This window comes from Scatophagus argus, chromosome 6 (assembly GCF_020382885.2).
Source record: "Scatophagus argus isolate fScaArg1 chromosome 6, fScaArg1.pri, whole genome shotgun sequence".
NCBI lineage: Eukaryota > Metazoa > Chordata > Actinopteri > Scatophagidae > Scatophagus > Scatophagus argus.
Window position 1 is genome coordinate 7,195,297 of NC_058498.1, and position 20,596 is coordinate 7,215,892.

At 42.0% G+C, this 20,596-nt stretch overlaps 1 protein-coding gene across 6 annotated transcripts in view; it reads right to left on the bottom strand.

The window, feature by feature from the left end:
• Positions 1-20,596, bottom strand: part of adamts10 (ADAM metallopeptidase with thrombospondin type 1 motif, 10) — a 43,275-nt gene that overhangs the window by 14,774 nt on the left and 7,905 nt on the right. For 2 of the 6 annotated variants that reach the window (XR_006843631.1, XM_046392095.1), the window contains exons 3-16: positions 15,502-15,641; positions 15,145-15,354; positions 12,771-12,939; positions 12,176-12,378; positions 10,968-11,051; positions 8,948-9,093; positions 7,928-7,971; positions 7,477-7,582; positions 5,557-5,703; positions 5,155-5,296; positions 3,469-3,576; positions 2,885-3,030; positions 2,206-2,269; positions 1,965-2,067 (exon numbers count right to left, since the gene is read on the bottom strand). Coding sequence is in view for 5 of the 6 variants with exons in the window: in XM_046392095.1 (XP_046248051.1) it covers positions 1,965-2,067; positions 2,206-2,269; positions 2,885-3,030; positions 3,469-3,576; positions 5,155-5,296; positions 5,557-5,703; positions 7,477-7,582; positions 7,928-7,971; positions 8,948-9,093; positions 10,968-11,051; positions 12,176-12,378; positions 12,771-12,939; positions 15,145-15,354; positions 15,502-15,641 (1,812 nt within the window). In the remaining variant the exon portion in view is untranslated. Of the gene's footprint in view, positions 1-1,964; positions 2,068-2,205; positions 2,270-2,884; positions 3,031-3,468; positions 3,577-5,154; positions 5,297-5,556; positions 5,704-7,476; positions 7,583-7,927; positions 7,972-8,947; positions 9,094-10,967; positions 11,052-12,175; positions 12,379-12,770; positions 12,940-14,374; positions 14,424-15,144; positions 15,355-15,501; positions 15,642-16,573; positions 16,855-18,122; positions 18,151-20,596 lie in introns of those variants that run through there. The other 4 variants (XM_046392096.1, XM_046392097.1, XM_046392098.1 and 1 more) reach the window with 4 other exon arrangements.

Genomic DNA, 20,596 nt, shown 5'->3' on the forward strand with positions numbered 1-20,596 from the left:
CGATGCCCTATCTTCATCTCTACCTTAATCCAAGTCGTGGAAAAAAAAATGCTTCTGAGACGTCTCTCCAAGAACTGAAAGTGAAACACTACTAGCTTGTGGCCAGTATTCTGCAGTCTAGCTTGAGCTAATGCACATATTCGAAACAGTTCAGAATCTAAATGTGGGCTAATGAAACAGTCACTGAGACAGCAACCAAACCTCCTGCAGGCCAACTGCCCAAAAACTGAATTCCTGCACCAACACATGCACACACCAACATGTGAATAAATACCTCTAAACACACAAACAGCAATGTATGATGTGCGCTTGCATGACTGTGCAGCCTTTCACTCTCTATTTTGTCTGTATTCCTTTCACTGCTGTGACACACACACAAATGACACACATGCAAACACTGTTGCCACAGGTCTCCAGCCAAGTGGTATATATCCTTCTTTCATCTGTGCAGCTCGCCAACAGCTCCACTATTTGAGTGGCTGTTGACATCAGTCTGGGCTGTGTTTGTTTGTGCTGGCAGCTCTGAAGCAGGTACAGTATGTACTGGGAAGGAAGAAAGAGAGAAAGGCAGACAGACAGAGAGAGAGAGAGAGTATGTACTTGCAAGGCCTGCAGATGATAAAGTGGTCTGACCATGGAAAACTACAATTCCCATGGTGCCTTGCATTGGCAGGGCAACCATGGCTTGCAGCAGGGTGTGTGTGTGTGTTGTAATTTGCAGGGTGTATTGTACAGAGTGTGAAGGTTGAATGTGAATGCTGCTGGACTGTGAACAGCAACGTAGAGCAGCTTGTTTAAAAAAGAAAAAGTGAAAAAAAAAGGCAGCTTATACGACAGACCTTTTTTAATGAACTGTCCTTGGCTGAGAGAGAAAGGCTGCCTCTGTTCTCGTGTTAGGACAGAAATGAAAGGGGGGGGGGGGGTATTGCATAATGGTGAACTAAATAAAGTGAGAGAAAGAGAGACATTTATAAAGAGCAAAGGAAATGACAGTGTCTGCCTGGAGTTAGGGGGTAAAAGTGAAAGGAAAAGAGAGAATTGAGGGGAGTGAGAGGGCTGCACAGGACAGGGAAGGGGGCTAAGCAGTGTGATCTGGCCTTAACGTAGGGCAGAATCTATGGCACTCTTCCTATTTTAACAGCTGCAAGGGATTTCCATTGTAAAATCAGCTGACTTGATGAAAGGAGCACTTGTTGCCTGAAGTTGGAATTGCCTGGCCAGCCATCTCTGTAAGCCATTATGTTTTTGGAGGGCTAGATTAAAGGCAGTTATGTCGTTGAAACTATTTATCTTTCACGTCCAACGTAGTGCTCATCAGGAGCGAGGAATTCTTGCAAGGCATTGTGGGATGCATGGCTCTCTGCAGCCAGCATCTGTGGGCCAGACAGGAGGGAATCTGCAGTCTCGCTTCACTTTCTCCTGTCTCTCTCTCTCTGCGCACACACACACACACACACTTTGTCTCCAGACGTCTGACTGGTTTTAGGATGTGGACTACGCAATCAGTACTCAGCTGGATCTTACCAAAATTATGTATCGTGCTTAAAAATAGTTTACTGTACTCAGCTACCTAAAATATACAGTAAATACCATGGCCATGTATCATGTAAGTCTGCTGTGTGTTTTGACCTTGATCCCTACAACTAATGATAACGGATGGATGAATGGATTTTTTCATTTTGTGAAATGTATTCAGTAGTTAGCTTTTAGAAACAACTGTAGCAAAAAACAACTGCAACAAGCAGCAACTGTAAACACAACATTAACATGTCATAATATCGAGTAAATCAAAAATATTGATTAGTGCGGGACTGACAGTAGAGTACATGTACTTCCTTTTAACCAGTGAGTGACAGTGATGTTAGGGGCTAAAAGGAAATCTGTTGTAGAGATCAAAACTGTGCAAAAAATACCCACAAAGATAGTTACACACAGACACACACACGGACCGGTTACTCACTCACCCCCCCTGTATGGCTTCCAGGTGTAAAATTTTCCTCGGAAAGCAATGCTGTCAAAATCAGAGCACTGAATCTCCCGGAAGTCCCGAGAACCTGCAGGGCACTCCTGTAACACACATACACAAACAGATCCCATTTAGTGACTACACACACACAAAAACAATTCAAATAATAGGATTTTGATTATACTAAGTTGACCCAATCTGTGATAATGGCCATGATGATGAAGAGCAGCAATACTCACATCGATATTGCAGGATCTGAAGCGTTTTCTCTCCCCCAAACAATACTTTCCACCAATGGTTGGCCTACAATCAAACACGAAGAGAATAGGACAAGTCAGTCACATCTGAGTACAATTTCAGAGGATCTAACCTCCATCACATCACCACGCAGGGCTGGCTCCTGATCCCTGCTTCGCCTGCCTTCATCAGTGTGTTTTCAATCTCACTGTCTGCCTCTCTTATTGCTTCACTGTATATCACAGACCATCACAACAACACCTCGACATAAAAAATGAAAAAAACAAGAAGAAAGCCAGAGTCAGCCACCGTCAAATGGCTGCCTCTGCTAAACTTTCAACAAATTTAAACCGAGCGGAGCCAAAGCAAACATGCAAACGATACAAAGAAATGATACGGAAGAACTATGCTGGCCCAGATTTGGGTCAATTCATTCTCACTTTAATCAATTCAACATGAGGGATCAATTCATGATGAGGCTCTGATTCAAAAGCAAGTCTGATATTGATTATTTGATGATGATTCAGACTGCTATCTGAATTATACCAAACACGATAAAAAAAAAAGAAGTGACACTGCTGCCTCAGCCCTTCCTGAACTGTTTTTACATGGCCTTTCTGTGTTTACGTGAGTTACGAGAGTGCTCAGAGTGATGCACTTCAGATGAGTCAAGACCGATACCTGGGGTTGTCACAGTGCCTGATAGAAGAAGAGACTCCTCCTCCACAGGTTCTGCTGCACTCCTCCCAGGGCGACCACGGACCCCAGCCCCCGTCCACACCCTCTGGACGAGTCCCATATGCCACGCACACCCTCTTATAGCACCACTGCAGCACAAGCACACGTATATTTATACACATGAATAGATACAAAGGACTCACAGACCAACAATGACGGCATCCATGAAGATATTTCAGTTCTGTTTCACAGACACAACAGTAAAATAAAAAAGCAAGAAGGCAAAGATTTGTAAAAAAAATAACAACATCAATCAACAGACTAAATGGACTAACACTGTCCCAGTCTTGCAAAGAATACAGGACAAACCAAGAACACAAGATACACTGCAACTCTTTTTTTCTTTCTTTTTGAAGTAAAACATGCTATCCAAACAAAACAACAGCCAGGATGACTCAGACTGAGAACATGTGCTGCTTTTTTATGCTTGGCAAGAAAATCAGTCCCAGATTAACAACTTGATCCTACCCGCACCAGTTTCATTTGACCTTCAAAAAGGAAGAAGAAAAAGGAAAAAGGTCATTTACCCCTTTCTCTATAGTGTTGGTCTGACAGATGGTTCCCTCTGCAGCAGGAATGCTGCTGGTGATGCAACGGTTGCTCTTGCTCATGCACCAAAGTTCACTGCAGACTTCCTATGTGTGCGACGAAAGGATAAGGAAAACATGGGGGGGGGGGGAGAAAAAAGAAAAAGGGAGGAACAAAGAGTGAGACAAAGCTTCAGAACGTGAAGACACAAGATCACACATTCTTGTTCACCTTCCCCTCCACACCCTCTTCACTGATACTTATAACACGTGGGGGATATGCTTTATTATGTACATATGTTCTGACCGCATAGTATCAATAAGTATCAGTCTATAAAGCGGTATGCCCAATAAAAGCTGACCTGCAATAAAGTGGGTGCTATTCAGCAAAGGTATTGCAAGATGTCTCCCGCTGTCAGACAGGCCAACTTGAAGTAGAGTTCAACGTGAGTCCCTTTAAAAAGCATTTAACCAGCAGATGCACAGAGACAGATCTCTCTCTGTAGGGTTCACGACAGAATGAAATGGCTCCAGCATATGTTTTAAGTGCAGAAAGCACCAGGTTTCTATCCACTAACAGCTGGAGAAAAGTTAACTGAGGGTATGATGTGCGCTGCAGAATTTGCCGTGAATCCCCCGACAGCAGCTGAAACCATTGCGTAGCTCGTGCCTTCTGGAGTCACCAGAGTGGCAGTTAAGCTCTCCTCCTGAATGTGCTGCTAAAAGCTGAGAAATCTGGGCAATTGGGAGAAAAACACAGAGGACAGCTCTGGGTCACAGTCAGCGAGATCAGGCATCCGCTCCCATTGGAGGGGCGTCCCATGTGCTCATGGAGAACCACAGAGGGCACGCTCCATCTTCTCCAGAGGTGAACAGATCCACCTCAGCTCTGGTGAACCTTGTTCTGCAGGCTGAATAAGTGTGACATTCAGGTTCCATTCGTTTTGTGGAGAATCTCTGCGTGATATCAGATCTGTGGCTAAGTCTTGTTAGGCTGAGCATGTGAAATGGCCTCTTCGTTATGGATTTGCTGAAAAGTGAGAAGTCTCATTCTGCCTGTTTTCTTTGGCTCTAGGAACTAACATGAGTAGCAACCCTTTTTACCTCGCCTGGTGGGACTTTGGAAATGGTTCCTTTTTCCAGGAGGTCTGACACCTCTGTCATCATCTGTTCCTATTGGGCATGACATGACAGTCTCCAGCACCCCATTCAAGTGTGAGGTGGGACTGGAGAGCGTAACCATATTCTATTAACTTTGCCATCCATTCGTTCATTGAAAGCAGGCTTTGCAGCACTGAGCAGTGTTCAGAAAGCGCACAAACATCTGTGGAGCCTCTGTGGACATTTTCAACAGCCAGGAAACAGCCCTCTCCGCCGCTGTGTGAGAATCAGATTCATGCCATGGGGAAAAACCTCCACTGACACGCACCAAGACACACGCACACACAACTAAGATGCTTAACATGGCAAACACCACTATGTTACCACTCATTTTGAGCATGTTAGCTTGATGACAAGAGTGTACAGCCTCACTTAGTCTTGTTACAGGATCTTGCGTTGATGTTGATGAAATATCTTGACTTGTAAGGCTGACATTCCTTCTTGGGAATTTTCTGAATGTACTACGCAAGTATATACTGTGTAACAATATCAATATCGTGATAAAAGCACAGACAACGCACTCACCGCGTATTTGCATTGCTGAGATCTGACGCCATACTGGAAGCGGCACTGCTCATCCGCGTCGTAGGCCTGACCCGGTGCTGTGGTGGGGTACACAAACTCCTGCTTGGGGGGAATATTGTTCAGGCAGGATCCCATACCTGAGCTAAAGGGCACCAAACAGGAGACAGGAAGGAGTGAGATTATAATATACAATAACTGGCAATGTTGTTTTTCTGAGAATATCCAAACAAGCTTCGGATAATTAAAAGGTTGTGGATGTGCCAACTGCCAAGATGCATCTGTTACTCGAATGTTTCTCTGCAAATCAAAAATGTTACTCTGACATCCAAGTGAATTTTTATTTCTCAAACCTCTAATTACCAAATTATTTGCGGTTTGCAGATATCTGATAGGCTGACTCACTCCAGGAAGCTGGTGATGTAATCCCGGCTACAGGCGGACCAGATGAATGGGTTTGTCTTCATGGTGATGTGGTCAGCCATCAGCTTGGCAGTCTCCTGGCTGCGGGGCCCACAGGCATTTCCCATACCGTCATGGTTCATCCCGAACCTAAAACCCATTTTGTTACAGGGACAAAACTTTGAGGCTGTGTGAAGCAGTAACAGTCAGTGGGATAAAAAAAACATCACTGTGGATGAGCCAGTGGGATCTAAAGAGCAGGCACGTTGTGGTGGTTTGATTGTCGGGTGTGGCGTGCCAGTCGGGGTCTGGTCTCAAAATAAATTAAATTAACATCAAACCACACAAAGGATATTTGACCATAACCCCAAATCACAAACCTGGGGGAAATAAAATTATTGACATTAAAATGGCTGATCGCCATAACGTGAAAGACTACAGTTCACAGCTGTGCATCTATGATCAGATGTTTAATTATTATTATCGTAGAAAGGTGGACAGCAGTTCTGTTTATTGGGACTTGGGGCCCTGCTTGTTTCCATTTGACATAAAATCAGAGATGGGAATTTACAACTTGAAAAATAAAAACGATTCATTATTAACAAACAAAAAGAAGAAATGAAGAAAAGCTGAAACAATAAATCAGTTATTACAATAGATGCAGATAAATTTTCTGCTCAGACCAGGACTGAATCCCACTGGCTGAAATACTGAAATACACGAGAAGTCTTGTCCAGAAGAATCTTAGTTCTTTAAAATGCTCCACCTTCAATCTGAAATGGTAAAATGACTTGCATTGTGCTAATGGTCAGTTAGGTGTATTTTTTCCCCTCAGGCATGACAGACAGCGATGACCCTCACAGCAGCTGTGTTTGAGCCTGAAATATAAATGTTCTGAAAGCTTTTCGTCCCTCAGCTGAGTCATTACCGTCTCGGTCTGTCTTGTCTTTTCATACGGAAGTCGTCCACCACAAACAGGCCTGCGTTTAATCTAATACTGTGCTGTGATGTCAAAACAATTTATATGACAATTGAAACTAAATGTTGATTGTGTTGATGCGGAGGAAACAGACTGTATATAGACACACACACCCACACACACACTAATCAGCACACTATGTCCAGTTGTTTAGGTTTGCGTTCGGGGTACTCGAAAGCTACCTGCGTTTAACATTAGGGAGACAGGACCCCGAAGGACCCACCATCTGTCTTCATATTTCTCACGTCTGTTTGTGAACTAAACGTGATGGGAAACTCAGTTTCTCCAAGCAAGGAGGACACTCGCCAATAACAAACCAACTTGATGGTTTTCTCTGGGAAAGCAAGGGGTAAAATCAGTAACGGCTGTTGATTTTCACTACAAATCAATATACAGGGAGATGAAATTACTTGTGATACACATCAGCTATAACCGGCAAATAAGTAAAGCACAGGTTCCAAGTCAGCCAGGGTATCTAGATATACAAAACAGAGGCATCATCAGGTGCTGCACCAGCCACACATGACACCAATTTCCCATATATACTGTGTGACAGCAAGAAAATATACAATTATTAACACAATCAACACATGGTGCTAGAGATTATGTCTACAATCGTCTCTGGAGATCTGGAGATGCAATCTGGAGGACGGAGGAATCATCCTGGACCAGAACACGAGAAAAGACACAAGACATCTCAGCTAAAGAACAGCTACCAGGTGGGATAGTTGACAACAAAGGGTTATAAACTCCTCCTCTATAGTTTGAAATCTATTGCATCTATGCAACATCCATCACAATAATTCACTCCGGACCAAAGTCATGGACAAGCCACCTATCAGACCAGTCGACTGACAGACTGATAGGCTGAAATCCTTAGGATGATATTGTGGCTAAGACACTGAAATGCTCTGCTGTCTGATAACATCAATCATTTCACTCACGTGTGTCCGATCTCATGGGCGATAGTGAAGGCTGTTCCCAGGCCGATGTCCTCGTTGATGCTACAGCTCCTCTCTGGCTCACACATCCCTCCCACAGGAGCCAGACCTGTTGCACACACACACACATGCACACACACACACACACATAAGTACACCCTCCTCTCCTCTGACTGTGGAACCACCAGTGCTATGGGAAAAACACAGACTGATCTACCAAACCTTACTAATCTCAACTTCTGGGTGACAGACAGACTTAACATGCTGGACATGCTGCTACTTTTAGCTGAATCATATGCAGTGTAGTAGTTCAACATCTTCTTCTCTATGATTTTAATAAAGTTCAAATATAACATCAACACACATAACGCACCTTCCGAACCGTGAAGTTTAGGCTCAGTTTACTGTGTGACAGTGTATTAGGCATTTAGTTGGGGTCAGGTGTGTGTGTTACCTAGAGTTTCACAGGGCTTGTTTTTCTGGATGCAGATGTCGTACCTGCAGAAGTGAAGAAGACCCATAAGAAGCAGGCAGCACCATTAAAGAGACGCAATGCAATCACATTTACGTAAGCACAAACACACTTGACATGGACATGCAGCATATTCACAGATGGTGACAGACACACTCACACAGACATTATGGACAGACAGTGGACAGCAGTGATAGCAGACAGATACAGTTTTAAAAGAACAATAGCAGGAAATCGTGGACAGTCGCTGTAGTGTCGTCTGTCTGGACAGCTTCCATCCTCTGCTTGATAAATCCTGTAGTAAAACCCAAGTGTTCTCACAATGACACCATCACAAAAACAGACATTTGTCTAGCTTTTCTAATGTCTCCTCTTACATAATTAATTCATACATTCTGTTAGATAGGAAAGTATTTGTGGCAGCTCCATTCCATTCAGTTAACTCTGACCAAGCTGTGGTTGTGCTGTTTGCTGCTGCGCATTCCTCACTCAATAGCATCAGTGTTTCATCTGCTCGATATGCATCCATCGCTGTTGTCTCTGTTTTCCTCCAGCAGTATCAGCGACAGAGAGAACAGTTAGAGAAATGACTTTTACTTTGGGCTACTTTCTTCAACCCTCCTCTTATCTCTCTTTTTACGTTTTCTCTCCAGATGCTGAGCTGGGCAGAGTAGCCGCAGCTATCATCACCAAAGACAGGACAAGATACTCTCTTGGACTTGGCTTCGTGAAAGTCTATGAGGACAGGGGCTGGGAATGTCAGAATTCAGCTCAGCGGAAAACACTGTTTTAACCTTTGAATAAACAGTGAAATACAGTTGGGTTTGTGACATACACTTGAAACTGATACAGCTATTTGCCTTGCACCCACACATGAGGAAAAAAAGGCAAAAACCTATTTTTTGTTTTGGCTTCAGAGACAATGTCATCATTCTGAGTATTTATGTTTAACTGCAGTCGCATCATTCCTCAGAGAAAGGTTTGTCCGTTTGCATTCCTCACCTGGTTATAAGCACAGCAGTGTCATGGTGAGCGATCCCGTTGTCTGGTATGGCGTTGCCGTAGCTGTTACGGTGCTGGATGCTTTTCTGCCACTTACAGAAGCTGTCTAAAGACTTCCCTGCGTGATGGTTGATCTCTAGAGTTGGCTGCAAGAGACACAAGAGAGGAAATTCAGTGTTAAAGGCAAACTGGGAAAAAAACCACATGTATTTAAATCTTTAAGGCAACAAAAATGGGAGATTTCAACAATCAGGAGATAGGACCAACAATCCTGTGATACGCCAGTCCCAGTCTTCCTGTACTGCAGTGTTTCAGGCTTGTTTTCCACTGTAGTATGGTAGTCCTTCTGGTCAAAATAAAATTAGTTAACTTTCCATAAGCTAAGGAAAAAAAATGTTTTCAGCTACGAGACTCTACATTATTTGAGATTATCCAATGTGTATTTATTTAGCTAAAGAAGGAAGATTATTTTCTCAATACATAAAGGAACACTTAACTCAGAATCATCCAATTTTCACTGGACAGCAGCTTCATTAGACTGCAGCTAATATTATAGTGTAGGTGCTTTCTATTATTATGAGAGTGCAGAGAGGAGAAAGAGGAGGGAGTGCTCTCCTGGCCACAGCTGGCGAGAACTCGTAACCCAGGAATGCATGTGGTGACATAACTAGTAATTGTCTCATCCCACAGTCCCTCATTTCTGGGCCCACTGCTGGCCTGATTTTATTTTCCAGGGACAACTTGCCATTTTCAGACCTGGAAAACAGCAGCAGAACCACTTGCCGAGACTACTCTCAATCCTGTCCTGACCTCAACCTCAATGGTCCATGGAGAAAGAATAACAACACTAATACTGCCCACCACTAATGATCCTAACATTTACTTCTCTACTCTGTCAGATGATGAACACATCCGAGTGGTAAATTATGGGGCTAATTTTGAGTCAGTAAGAACAGTATGAATCATAAATGTTCCCTAATAAGACAGCTAGGAAACTTCAAAGCCAAACGGAAATGCCACTTTAATACACTATGATTCTTCAGTCAGAGTGCTAGAAGGTCAACATTATGATAAAGGTCACACTATCTCACCACAGGCTGTCAATGGCAGGCTAATAAAGTCAGTTAGTGGGTAGTTAGATGCTCAACCATCTCCTATACTATGCTTGTACAGCTGTGCATTTTTTATTGGTGATATGCAGCAAAGGGCCACAGGCTGGAGTACAATGCTAGTACAACATTCACCCTCATTGTTTAGTGTGATAGATAATTCGCACAAAACAGTGCTTCAGTTACAGGGGGATACCACAAACAAACAAACTCATTGGAATTATTATCGCTGCCTAATTTCATGGCTATTATATAGCATAAGTAAAAGTCAGAGGAACACCGAAGGCATTCAAAGACTGGGAACCATTGATACAAATGTATATGGCAATCCATCCAATAGATGTTGAAAAATGTCAATCTGTACGAATGTGGTCAACCAAGTGACCAGCTGACCTGCTATCCATTAAGTCATGCCGCTAGTCTGGCTAGAAAATATTAGTAAAACATATCTAAAACAGCATCTGGGTTTGTGCAGTTTTTTTTGGCGAAGCACATTTAGATGCTGATGTCTTCTGCATCGTAGTCTAAATCTAACTTAAAGCTTTCTACACCGTGGATGTGCGTCATAGCAATAGTCAGAGAGGTCATTGTTCACCACAGTAACCAGCAGAACGGTCACAAAGCAGCTCTGTTTGACAGGTACAACAACCCCCCTCATATCCTGACTGTCCCGCCTTTCCTCAGCCATCTCCCTCTTCCTCGTCTCCTTACACCCTCTTGTCCCTTTCATTACAGCCAAGGCCCGCTTACACACTCAGTGTCCACTGGGATTGGTGGAGGAAAAGACACTTAAGCCAATAATATGACACAAACAAGGAGCTCATAGATGCTGGTCATGGAAGAGATTTGTACAAGCATTGAGGGCAAGCACGAAAAGAACTTAACACAACTTAATACAGTAGTATATTTACCTGGTCTTCCATGAGCAGGATGAGTCGTGTCACCACAATGTTGACTGCATTCCCCAGGCTAGAGTCCTGGAACAGTTTGGCAACCTGACCTCCAGGGAAACAAGAAAAGACCAGTCTTAAAAACAGCTGATACACCAGTTGAGCACATAAAACTCAAGCTGAGACAATACTGGAAAGAGACACAGGAGTAATCCCACAGAAATTAAGATCTGTATTGGCAGGAGAAGCCACAGAAAAGAAAATCTCAGTCTTGATGTGCCTGCTCAGAGACCAGTCCTAATGCACATTCTGATCAAGACACATTTTCAGCTATAAGCAAAACTGTAACCAAACATTTCATGTACGAGGTAAACTAGTCAGAGGGTCTTAAAAGAGCTGTTAAGTCAGTGCAACAGAAGTACAGCTGATCATTAAAGAGGTAAAGCTTCGACAGTAATAAAAAAAGATCAGAGTTAAAACCACTGCTGGCACTAAAGCTGCACTCAGACACTTGTCATTACTGGTGTCTGGTGTAATTTGGCCCACTTTGCTCCACACCGCTAAACAGATGCTGGTGGTTTCTGTGATTCTGTAACACTCCGGATGCAACCTGCTTTGTAACAATAGCAGCTGACCAACCCTTCATTAAATGCATTCCTAACACGTGTGTGTATAGGTTTAAAGTGATTAACTGTGTGTGAAGAGATGCCCAGAGACAGAAATAGTGCAGACGATAAAATACACCCTAGGAGAAATCAAAATAAGTGCACACATTTATTTTTCTTTCTGTCTTTAAGCATCATTAAGGTTCCTCAAATAAGTCTCAGGGTGATTAATTTCAACTTAAATTGCTGGGTTTCTTTTTTACACATTTTTATATAAACAACTCTCCAATTAATCTGTGTTAGAGAAGCACTGAGGCTTATTTTTATAGCCTGTAGATATTTCTGCTCTTTCCATCGAAGTCATTCATCTTTTCAAAAATATTTCTTAGTTGACTCCAAGCTGTTAGTAACCAAATCATAACTGGCTGCTGGATTGTTGCTGAAAGCCTGGAGAAGTTATACTAACTCTTTTCAGATTATCTCAGTCTTACTGTAAAACTTTGAACGATTCTGCCAAGCATGAGAAATCTACTTGGTTCATTCATAAAGAAAAACTCCACTTTGTCTAACGCAGTGGCTTTTTAATGCATTGTGCATGTCCATCTTTTGCGTTGTGAAACTTACAATATTCATGACGGCCAGGATGTACTGCTCGATGTCTCTACGACCATGGTAACCCACCATCATCTTGTCAGCCACCACCAGAGTCTCCACGTAGCGCTCGCGGCTAACTGAGCGCTTCAGAGGCAGTTGGCCGCGACCGACATGATGGGGAGGCGTCTTCAGCGTTCGCTGCCACCACGATGCACCTTTCATCGGCTTCTCATCTGAGGAAGATCACACAAGTTCACATTTTGGAGGACAAAGAAGAAACCCACAAAAGCACAACAACAGCCAGTTACACATTAAAAACAGAATCATTCACTAAACAATTCACCAAACAGAATGACGCCTGAATGCGCTTTCCATGAATCATGAGCAGGATAAGCATTACAACGTGGGTTGTTTTCTTAAAATTTGTCAAAAGTTAGTTTTATGAACAAACTTAATGCTTTTGCAGCAACGCCCTGCAACTCAGACTCAGTCACACCCAATCACAACTGGAAACTCAGACACAACCACAATCTTCTACTGCTGGCTGCTATGCAAATCAGCCTGAGGCAGTTTAGTCTGGACCTCACTGCTGCCGCTAAAAAGACCAGAATATCTCTCCTCTCACCAATGACTCCACAGGATTGGCCCTTGTACTGATGGCGGAGCGATGACCGCTTATAAACCACATGGGGGCGCCCCTCTGCTCTCTCCCCCCTCTCCATCCTTGTCTGGTTATCTGGTGAAACAAGGGGTTCAATCAGGTACTCCTCTCCCCCTGCAACAATCACCCCCTGCTGCAGAGAGACAGATACGTAGAATAGAACAGAATAAAATACAATAGAATAGAATAATGGGAATCTCTCATGATAACAAAAATCTCAAACGTCACCTTACACAGACCGTCTGAGGAGAGCTACAGTCAGTCTACAGTCCACTCCACAGTGAGACTCTTGACAAAACCTCAAGAGGAACTGACTTTTGACTTTTGGTCACGGTACCATACAAATAAAGATAATAAAGAAATAACATAAGCACTTAGTTTAAATATACAATGACACTGTAGTGATAACGTTAATAGTACAATCTACATTGTCATCCACCTCTTTGAAGCAAAGGCCAGCAGGCAGAGATGACAAGGAAACAGCACCATTAAGCAAAGACACATTACATGTATAGTATATAGGTTTTCAATAATTTGAGAGGCAAGTAGTTGACTTAGCACTGCAGACAGCTGAGAGCCTCTTTTGCATGAATCTTAAATATACAAATCATTTAAAGCTGTAACTTCTACATCGTGATGATGGATGATTAGTTAGTGAAAACAGAAGAAAAACATCTAACAACTAACAACTAATGGTTGCGAAAACAAAAACTGTAGTAGACAGTAATGTCCTGACAAGTATTAGACTGTTAATGAGACTATAATGAGACACGTACATTTGCTGCTTAGTGGGAAATAACAAATTCAACTTTATCATCATATTGCCCACTCCAAACACTGTCCCCCATCACAGGGTCCTCTTTTGCAAACTGTGGACCCATATGAGAAAAGGATCAGGACCCCACAGAACAAACACACACATGTGAGCATGAAAGAGTGAATGAGAGCGAGGAAAATGAGCGAGTGAGACATAGAGCGATACACTAACACTTCCTTTGATGCTGTTCAGATGTGTTGGCCTTGGCCAGAGTGAGTGTCTCCCCTCGACTCACTGCGGCAGCTTTCAAAGTGCCTTTAATCCCATAATAAAGTTAGTGATGCTCCCCTGGACACACAGCCCCGCTCGCTGGTGAATGTACTCACACTGGTCTGACCAACAGTAATTACGTGTGCGGCTTATTAACGCTTTGTGAACACATATAATCCTCAGCTGTGTATACAACTGTTATTGTGGAGCCTGCTGTTTGTAGTGTGAGGATACACAGATACGCAGCGCTGTGGACGTGGAAAATGATTTCAGCCAACAAAATGATGCATCACAATTAAGTGATCCAGTCAAGCTCTTACAATTTCCAGATGATTAAACTTTCTCTGTTAAGTTTATTTTTTTTCTCCAAGCACATATTCCCATAGACTGCCTTGTTGAACACAGCGTCACTTAATAACCTCCTCCATTTCCTAGTCTGCCTTTAAACAGTCACAAGAGGAGCATGCCAGGACTTGATGCATTTTGGGTTCCAGGTTTCAGACCTCAAACTTCAAACGAAGTGCTTGTTGAAATGTCTCACCCCACATCAGAATGGGACGGCTGCTTCCAACAGTTCTTGTGTCTTGTGTCTGAAACCGACAATCATGCCCACTTAACACAGCAACTGACCAGGTTTGCAGAGCCCTCTTTTTTGTTTCTTCACACAACTACTTAAATCACTTTTGAATTAATGCCCTTAGGGAGAGACAATTTGAAAGTGTGTTTAATGTCTTTATTTGTAAAATCATCTTGTCCCTCTATGATGGCTACCTTCAAATGAGCCCGTTTGGAATAGGTATATGGTCACAACATTAAACCTTGCTCATTTCATGCATGCTGATACTATGTTCAGAACCAAGCACTTTCTTTGGCTGGAGTACAATATAATCTACAGATGTCACTATTGGTGAAGAAGATTTCTTTGACAAAGGACGTATCCCTGATTGTTACATGCTGGTCCAAATCTGTAAGTTTAAAGTACCTGAACTGGATATTTATCAAGATAGCACAGTGTATTCTACACTTGGGAAGTTACCAGCAGAAACAGAAGTAAGAAAATGAAAATAAAACAACTTTTTAGGATGAATCTCCACATCCAAAACCTAATTTAATTTCAATTTCTGAGGACTGCAATAGTTGGTCTGGGCAAAGATTAAGCTGGCTTGAGTACTCAAGGTTTGTTAAAATTTTGTGTTTTGATATCCAAAATCAAGCATTACTGATCCCTTATTTGCTCAGCCTGCGGTGCTGCTGCTGCTGACCTTGCTCAGTGGATTAGATGTGGATTAGACTTGAAGGTTTCAGTCTTACCAGGCCGTTACAGTTGCTCAGGGCCACTTTACTGGAGTGTGGCTGGTCTTGGAGGTGTCCTACGTAGTGACAGTGCGGAGAATAAGGGTGACTCCAGGCTAAACGACCTCTCTTCCAGTACTCTACTCTAAACTGTCTAGACAGCAGGCCTCCCTGCAAGGTCAGGTTCAGCAGGAAGTTGTTACGCGATGTGGACAGCTGGTAGAAGAGCTATGAGAGAGAAAAGTTCAGAGTTCAGCTTATAAATGCTCTTGGATCAGAATGCTAAGTATTTTAGAGAGTAATCTAAATGTATATAAATGCAAGACAAGCAAACAGTATGAAAATAAATGGAAACAATTTCAAAAAGCATTATACAGAGTCAGGCATCCTGTCTTCAGTACTGCGTCTTCTTCTTCTGTGATGTTGAGTCTTTTCTGTATCCAGCATCTCACCATTAGGTCCTACACGTACTGGGATGGCAATCTCATACTGGCCAAGACTGGACAGGAAAGCAGCTACAGGGAGGGAAGTAGAGAAGGCATAAAACCAAATTCAGAGTTTAACTTAATAAAGCCAAAAATCAGCTTAATCTAATTGACTCTAATTAAAAACAGTTGAGGATTTTGGAGTTGCTTATGGTGACTATTACTATGGGTCTTTTTATTGAGAGAGTAACCCTGTTGGCAAAGAGAAACTTGCAGCCTTTTTGGCCCATTACTGAGAAGGTCCTTCTACTCCAAGAACCCCCTCCTGCATGAGGCCAAGGGGATGTTGCCATGGACACACTGAAACTGTATACTTCCTGTCTGTCCAAGTCTGTGCCGGAGCCTGGTGGAGATTTATTGTCCAAACACACACAGCTCCAAATAGCCAACGTCAGCTAACTAACGGGTAAAGGTCACCAGCAAATGAGCCCAGTTTTCATCAAACCTTTGGCCTCAGTTGGTGGAGAAGTAGCCCCTTCCCACACAAAGTAAATACCCAGAGATCAGAGTTCCCTGGTACAGACTTGGAGAACTCTGTACTGGGAAAACAACACTGTATAAGCAGTGGATAGATCTGGCTTAAATAAACAGCAAACACAACTACAAATGATGCCTTCACATGAAACTCATAAGATTGTACTGTATTTTCAACATGGAAAGTAAAAAATATGTTCCACATTCAAGTGGTTTTAGCCATAAGAACAAAAATGGAGCATGGTTTGTTCCCATTTCAAAAATGGTGAATGAGTTACCATTTTTTGCATCATTAATTTTATGTTTACTTTTATTCCCTCACTATGTAGGTGCACAGCTATCTAGCGAAACACATTTGCCAAAGGGTTAAGGACTGGATGGCCCGGAAAGTTTTCGTGAGACCGCGAAAACAGCCTAGGATGAAAACCCAGATCATTTAGATGTGTTGTCTGCTTTTTCGTTTTACCTGACCTCTACAGCAAACCCACCTGCACACCTGCTCCCAATTACCTCATTAAGCCTGATGCCAAAATGCTAACACAATGTCTCCTGCCTGCTTATGCTCTCTTGGATTTGGTTGCCTGTTCTGACCACATGTCTGCTGTAAAACTCTGTTCAGATTGACACAAAAAATTAACTCCCCTTGTTTCATTGAGGCATTGCAGTTAGCAACACTGAAGCTATTAGCTACTATGGTAACAACTGGATTCACAAATTCACTATCAAATATCAATAGGGTTATCTCAGTATGTAATCTTATTTTGCTGGAGATACAAAATTAGCAGATTGCAAAAGAAAGAAGAAGAAGAAAAAAACAAAACAAAACACATTAACAGTAATTTAACAGTAGCAAAATTATGCTAACTAACAGGTACTGAACAGCTAATTAGCATTGGCAACATGTTAAGACAGACCTTTATTTGTCCCGCACTGGGGAAATTCACATTGTCACAGCAGCACAAGGATAGCAAAATAAAGGTGCAAGTAGGTCGAGTAAAAAAGATATACAAATATTAGCTAATGATGCCTAGCTAGTTTAGAGGGTTTGAATTAGCCTGAGCACAGAAACACTAAAATCTATATCTTCTACATCCTCAGTGACAAAAACAACCAAAACAAACCATAATAAAAGCAGCACCTAAAAATACTCATCCATCGAGGACAATTAGATGGTAGATATTAGAACATTTGCTTGTTCACAGGTTTGACAAAATGGTGGCCGTCTGTTGGTTGAACTGCAGCTGCTGTGGAACTGAGCCAAAAGCGGTTGCTACTAGCAACAGGATGTTTGACTGAAACTGCAGGTGGCAAAATATGTGCCTACACGTTTGAATCCATCAACTCCAATCATTATCAGGCGAGCAGAGTGTAACCACGAAGTGATAACTGATTTTTGGTTACACAGGAACAAAATAACTCCAAAACAAACAGGAAACACACACACCTGTTATGTAGTATGGTCTTGCAAAGTTAATGCTCACGTGTTAGCAAACAGTTGCCTAAACATATTCAGAGGACAAGGAGAAACATCTGAAGAAACGCTTCAACATTTGAAACCGTGTTTCCGATCACAAGAGTGATTGAATCAAGACTGATTCTGATCCGATTACAATCTTCCTTAAGCTGTTTTGGTCTCCATCAACTCCTGACAAAATGTCTTTACCTTTAGTTTTTAGTTTGTTATAACGCTCAACAAAGATCTACTAAGTAACTACTAACTAACTTGTTTGTCATTTTTATATTGCTTATGATGATTATCTCAGGTTCTTAGTTTTTCTGGTGTTGCAGCTAACCATTATTTTCATTAAAAAACATTTGCAGATTTTATTAATTAAATATAAAAACAGAGTTGAGAAATTACACCAAAGAATGGTTAAAATTGCTTAAAATGGACACTTGAAGGCACTGAAACCACATCAGCACTATTCCGCGAACTTGCTCAAAACCATTACTTTCCTTAGAGCTCTGATCTGTTTCCCACAACTCATCCACCCTGGTCTCACAAACCACAGCAAGTAATCAGGCAGATGGTATTACCATTAACTTGGAAGCACAGGAAAAGCTCCTGGAGAGAAAATAAAAGAAAGGTGTTAATAAAGTAGATATAACTCACCTACAAGGAAGAAATTAAGGAGACCTCACACAGAATAAACTGTACACTAATAAAAACCAGCAAAACAAATCAGTATGTAGTTTGAGCTTTGAGCAGAAGTATAAGCTTCCTCTCCACAGGACTTTCAGCAAGTCCTGTTCACTGTCTGTTCCATCCCACGAGGTAAAAAGACACATGTTGTTCTTAAAGGGACAATTCACCTTAAAATCAAAAATACATAATCTTCAACTTATCTGCTGTGCTATTTATCCATCTGCATTGTTTTGGTGAGAGTGAATGTACTTTTGTGCTTTGAGCACCACACCAAAACAAACTACCTAAATGGATAAATAGCACAACAGATAAATAATAATATGCAGATGTTTCGATGTGAACTGCCCCTTTAGATATGGCTAATGTAAAAAAGCAAGCAGAAAGTGGTTCAGTTGCTAGAAATGGATTAAATCATTAACACGTCCCTGTTTCGCTAACGGTTCATGTTGTTTCCCATAGTTTCCCCCAGATAAGCAACAGATGTTCAGAGCAGCAGTATCACCGTTGTTTACAGAATGAAACCATGTAAACACAGTATGTAAAGTGGAGAACCACATTTGGAAATTCGAGCAAACACGTATCAATGGCTTTACAGCCATGACTTTTGATGAGATGGATGAGGAATGCCTTGATGTACACAAGCATCTCTTACCCTCTCACCAAGCCTGAGGCCACTTAATAAACCTGGTGGACGATACTGCTTTACAAACAGCACACAAAACATCTCACAACACACTTATCATCACGTCCTGCCTCACTCTTTCATATCCTCTTTGCACAAGATCATTCCTGCCCTGTCCTCTCCAGTAAAGAGCATGAGTATAAACTAGCACACATGTTTGATATTTCATCTCTTAATGAGTAGGAAACTGAGCCCTGGCAACCTTGCAGTTTGCTGATGAAAATGTTAAGTAGACATCAAAGCAAAGAGAAAACTGAAAAGTGGAAACACACTTACTAAATTTAACAGGAGACACTCCCTGTCTAAAAGGGTTTCATACAGAAGTTTCTGTGCTGATAAATACACCCTTCCACCCATGAGCGCAGCATCACCCTGATTTCTGTTATCGCCAAATGAAAATAGTGGAAGGAAATAATCTGGATGGAAAACCGTCCCTCCCTCCATCCCAGACACACCTTCGTGGCACCTCAGGCCAAAAGCTGATTGCTCTACCCCGTTTCAAACATCTGCTACAAGAGTGAAAAATGATGGGAGTTGCCCAGGTTTAGGTAATAATCTCGTTAGAAGCCGTCACACTTAGCTCAGCTGTAAATGAAGCTGAAATAAACATGAAACAGTCACTTGTTCCCAAAAAATCATTTTCTTAATGCTACAGTATACGATAATAATAGCATACTTCCAAGTCTGTGGAAGCTTTTTGGGGAAAAATCCTTTTCTGTTTCAACCACAACAATGTGCCCATGCACAAAGCCAGGTTGACAAAACAACCAAACTGGTTTTCCCAGTTTGGTGTGGATGAACTTAACTGGCCTGCACAAAGCGCCGACCTCAACCCCACCCAACACCTTTGGAATGAACTGGAAAGGAACATCAGGGCCTATCCGACCTCAGTAAAACTTCTGTGGCTGAACGTAAATCCCTGCAGCCAGCTTTCAAAATCTTGTGGAAATCATTGAGTCTTCATTCTTCCCGCAGAGTGAAGACTCTTACAGTGGTGGATTACTGCCCACGGTTTCTAATGAGATGTTCAGCAATGACATGTGGGCACATAGTTCAGTTGCTCGCATTATTTTGGCTATGTAATGCATATAGATATAGAACCACTGAAGGAGTCACAGTAGGTCACCAGTGGCTGGCCTTCCACCCCACTGCCCAACCACCCATCCAACCCTCATAACTGCCTCTTTTTTCTGTGCAGTATATTCTGTCTACTTAAGGGGGAATGACTTAAGTAGACAGAATATAACGTGGTTGCTTATTTCATTTGTGAGTTCTTTAAAAACATGTCAACAAAGAGAGGAAATTAAATAAAAATGAAGCTTTAGCGTAAAGCTAAAAAGTCAAACTGCTGCATGTTTATCCTCTCGCACAGACTCTGCACACAGTTGGACACAACATCTTTATGTTTCTAGTAATTTTCCCATTATTTCATTTGCTCTCGTAAGAGGTTTACTCAAAAATGACTCAATGGGGTTATCGTCTGTGTTAAGATATGAGCCAAGACCTGGACGAGACTCAAGTTCACAGGGAAGAGAGAGAAACAAACTTAGAGGGAGAGGAAGCGTATCATAAAAATAAAACATTTCACTGCCAAGATTTCCCTTGTTTTGTAAATATTGTGTTGTGTGCATGTTGCTTTCGACAGAATGAAAACAAATCAAAAATGGTTTCAGCTATGAATTT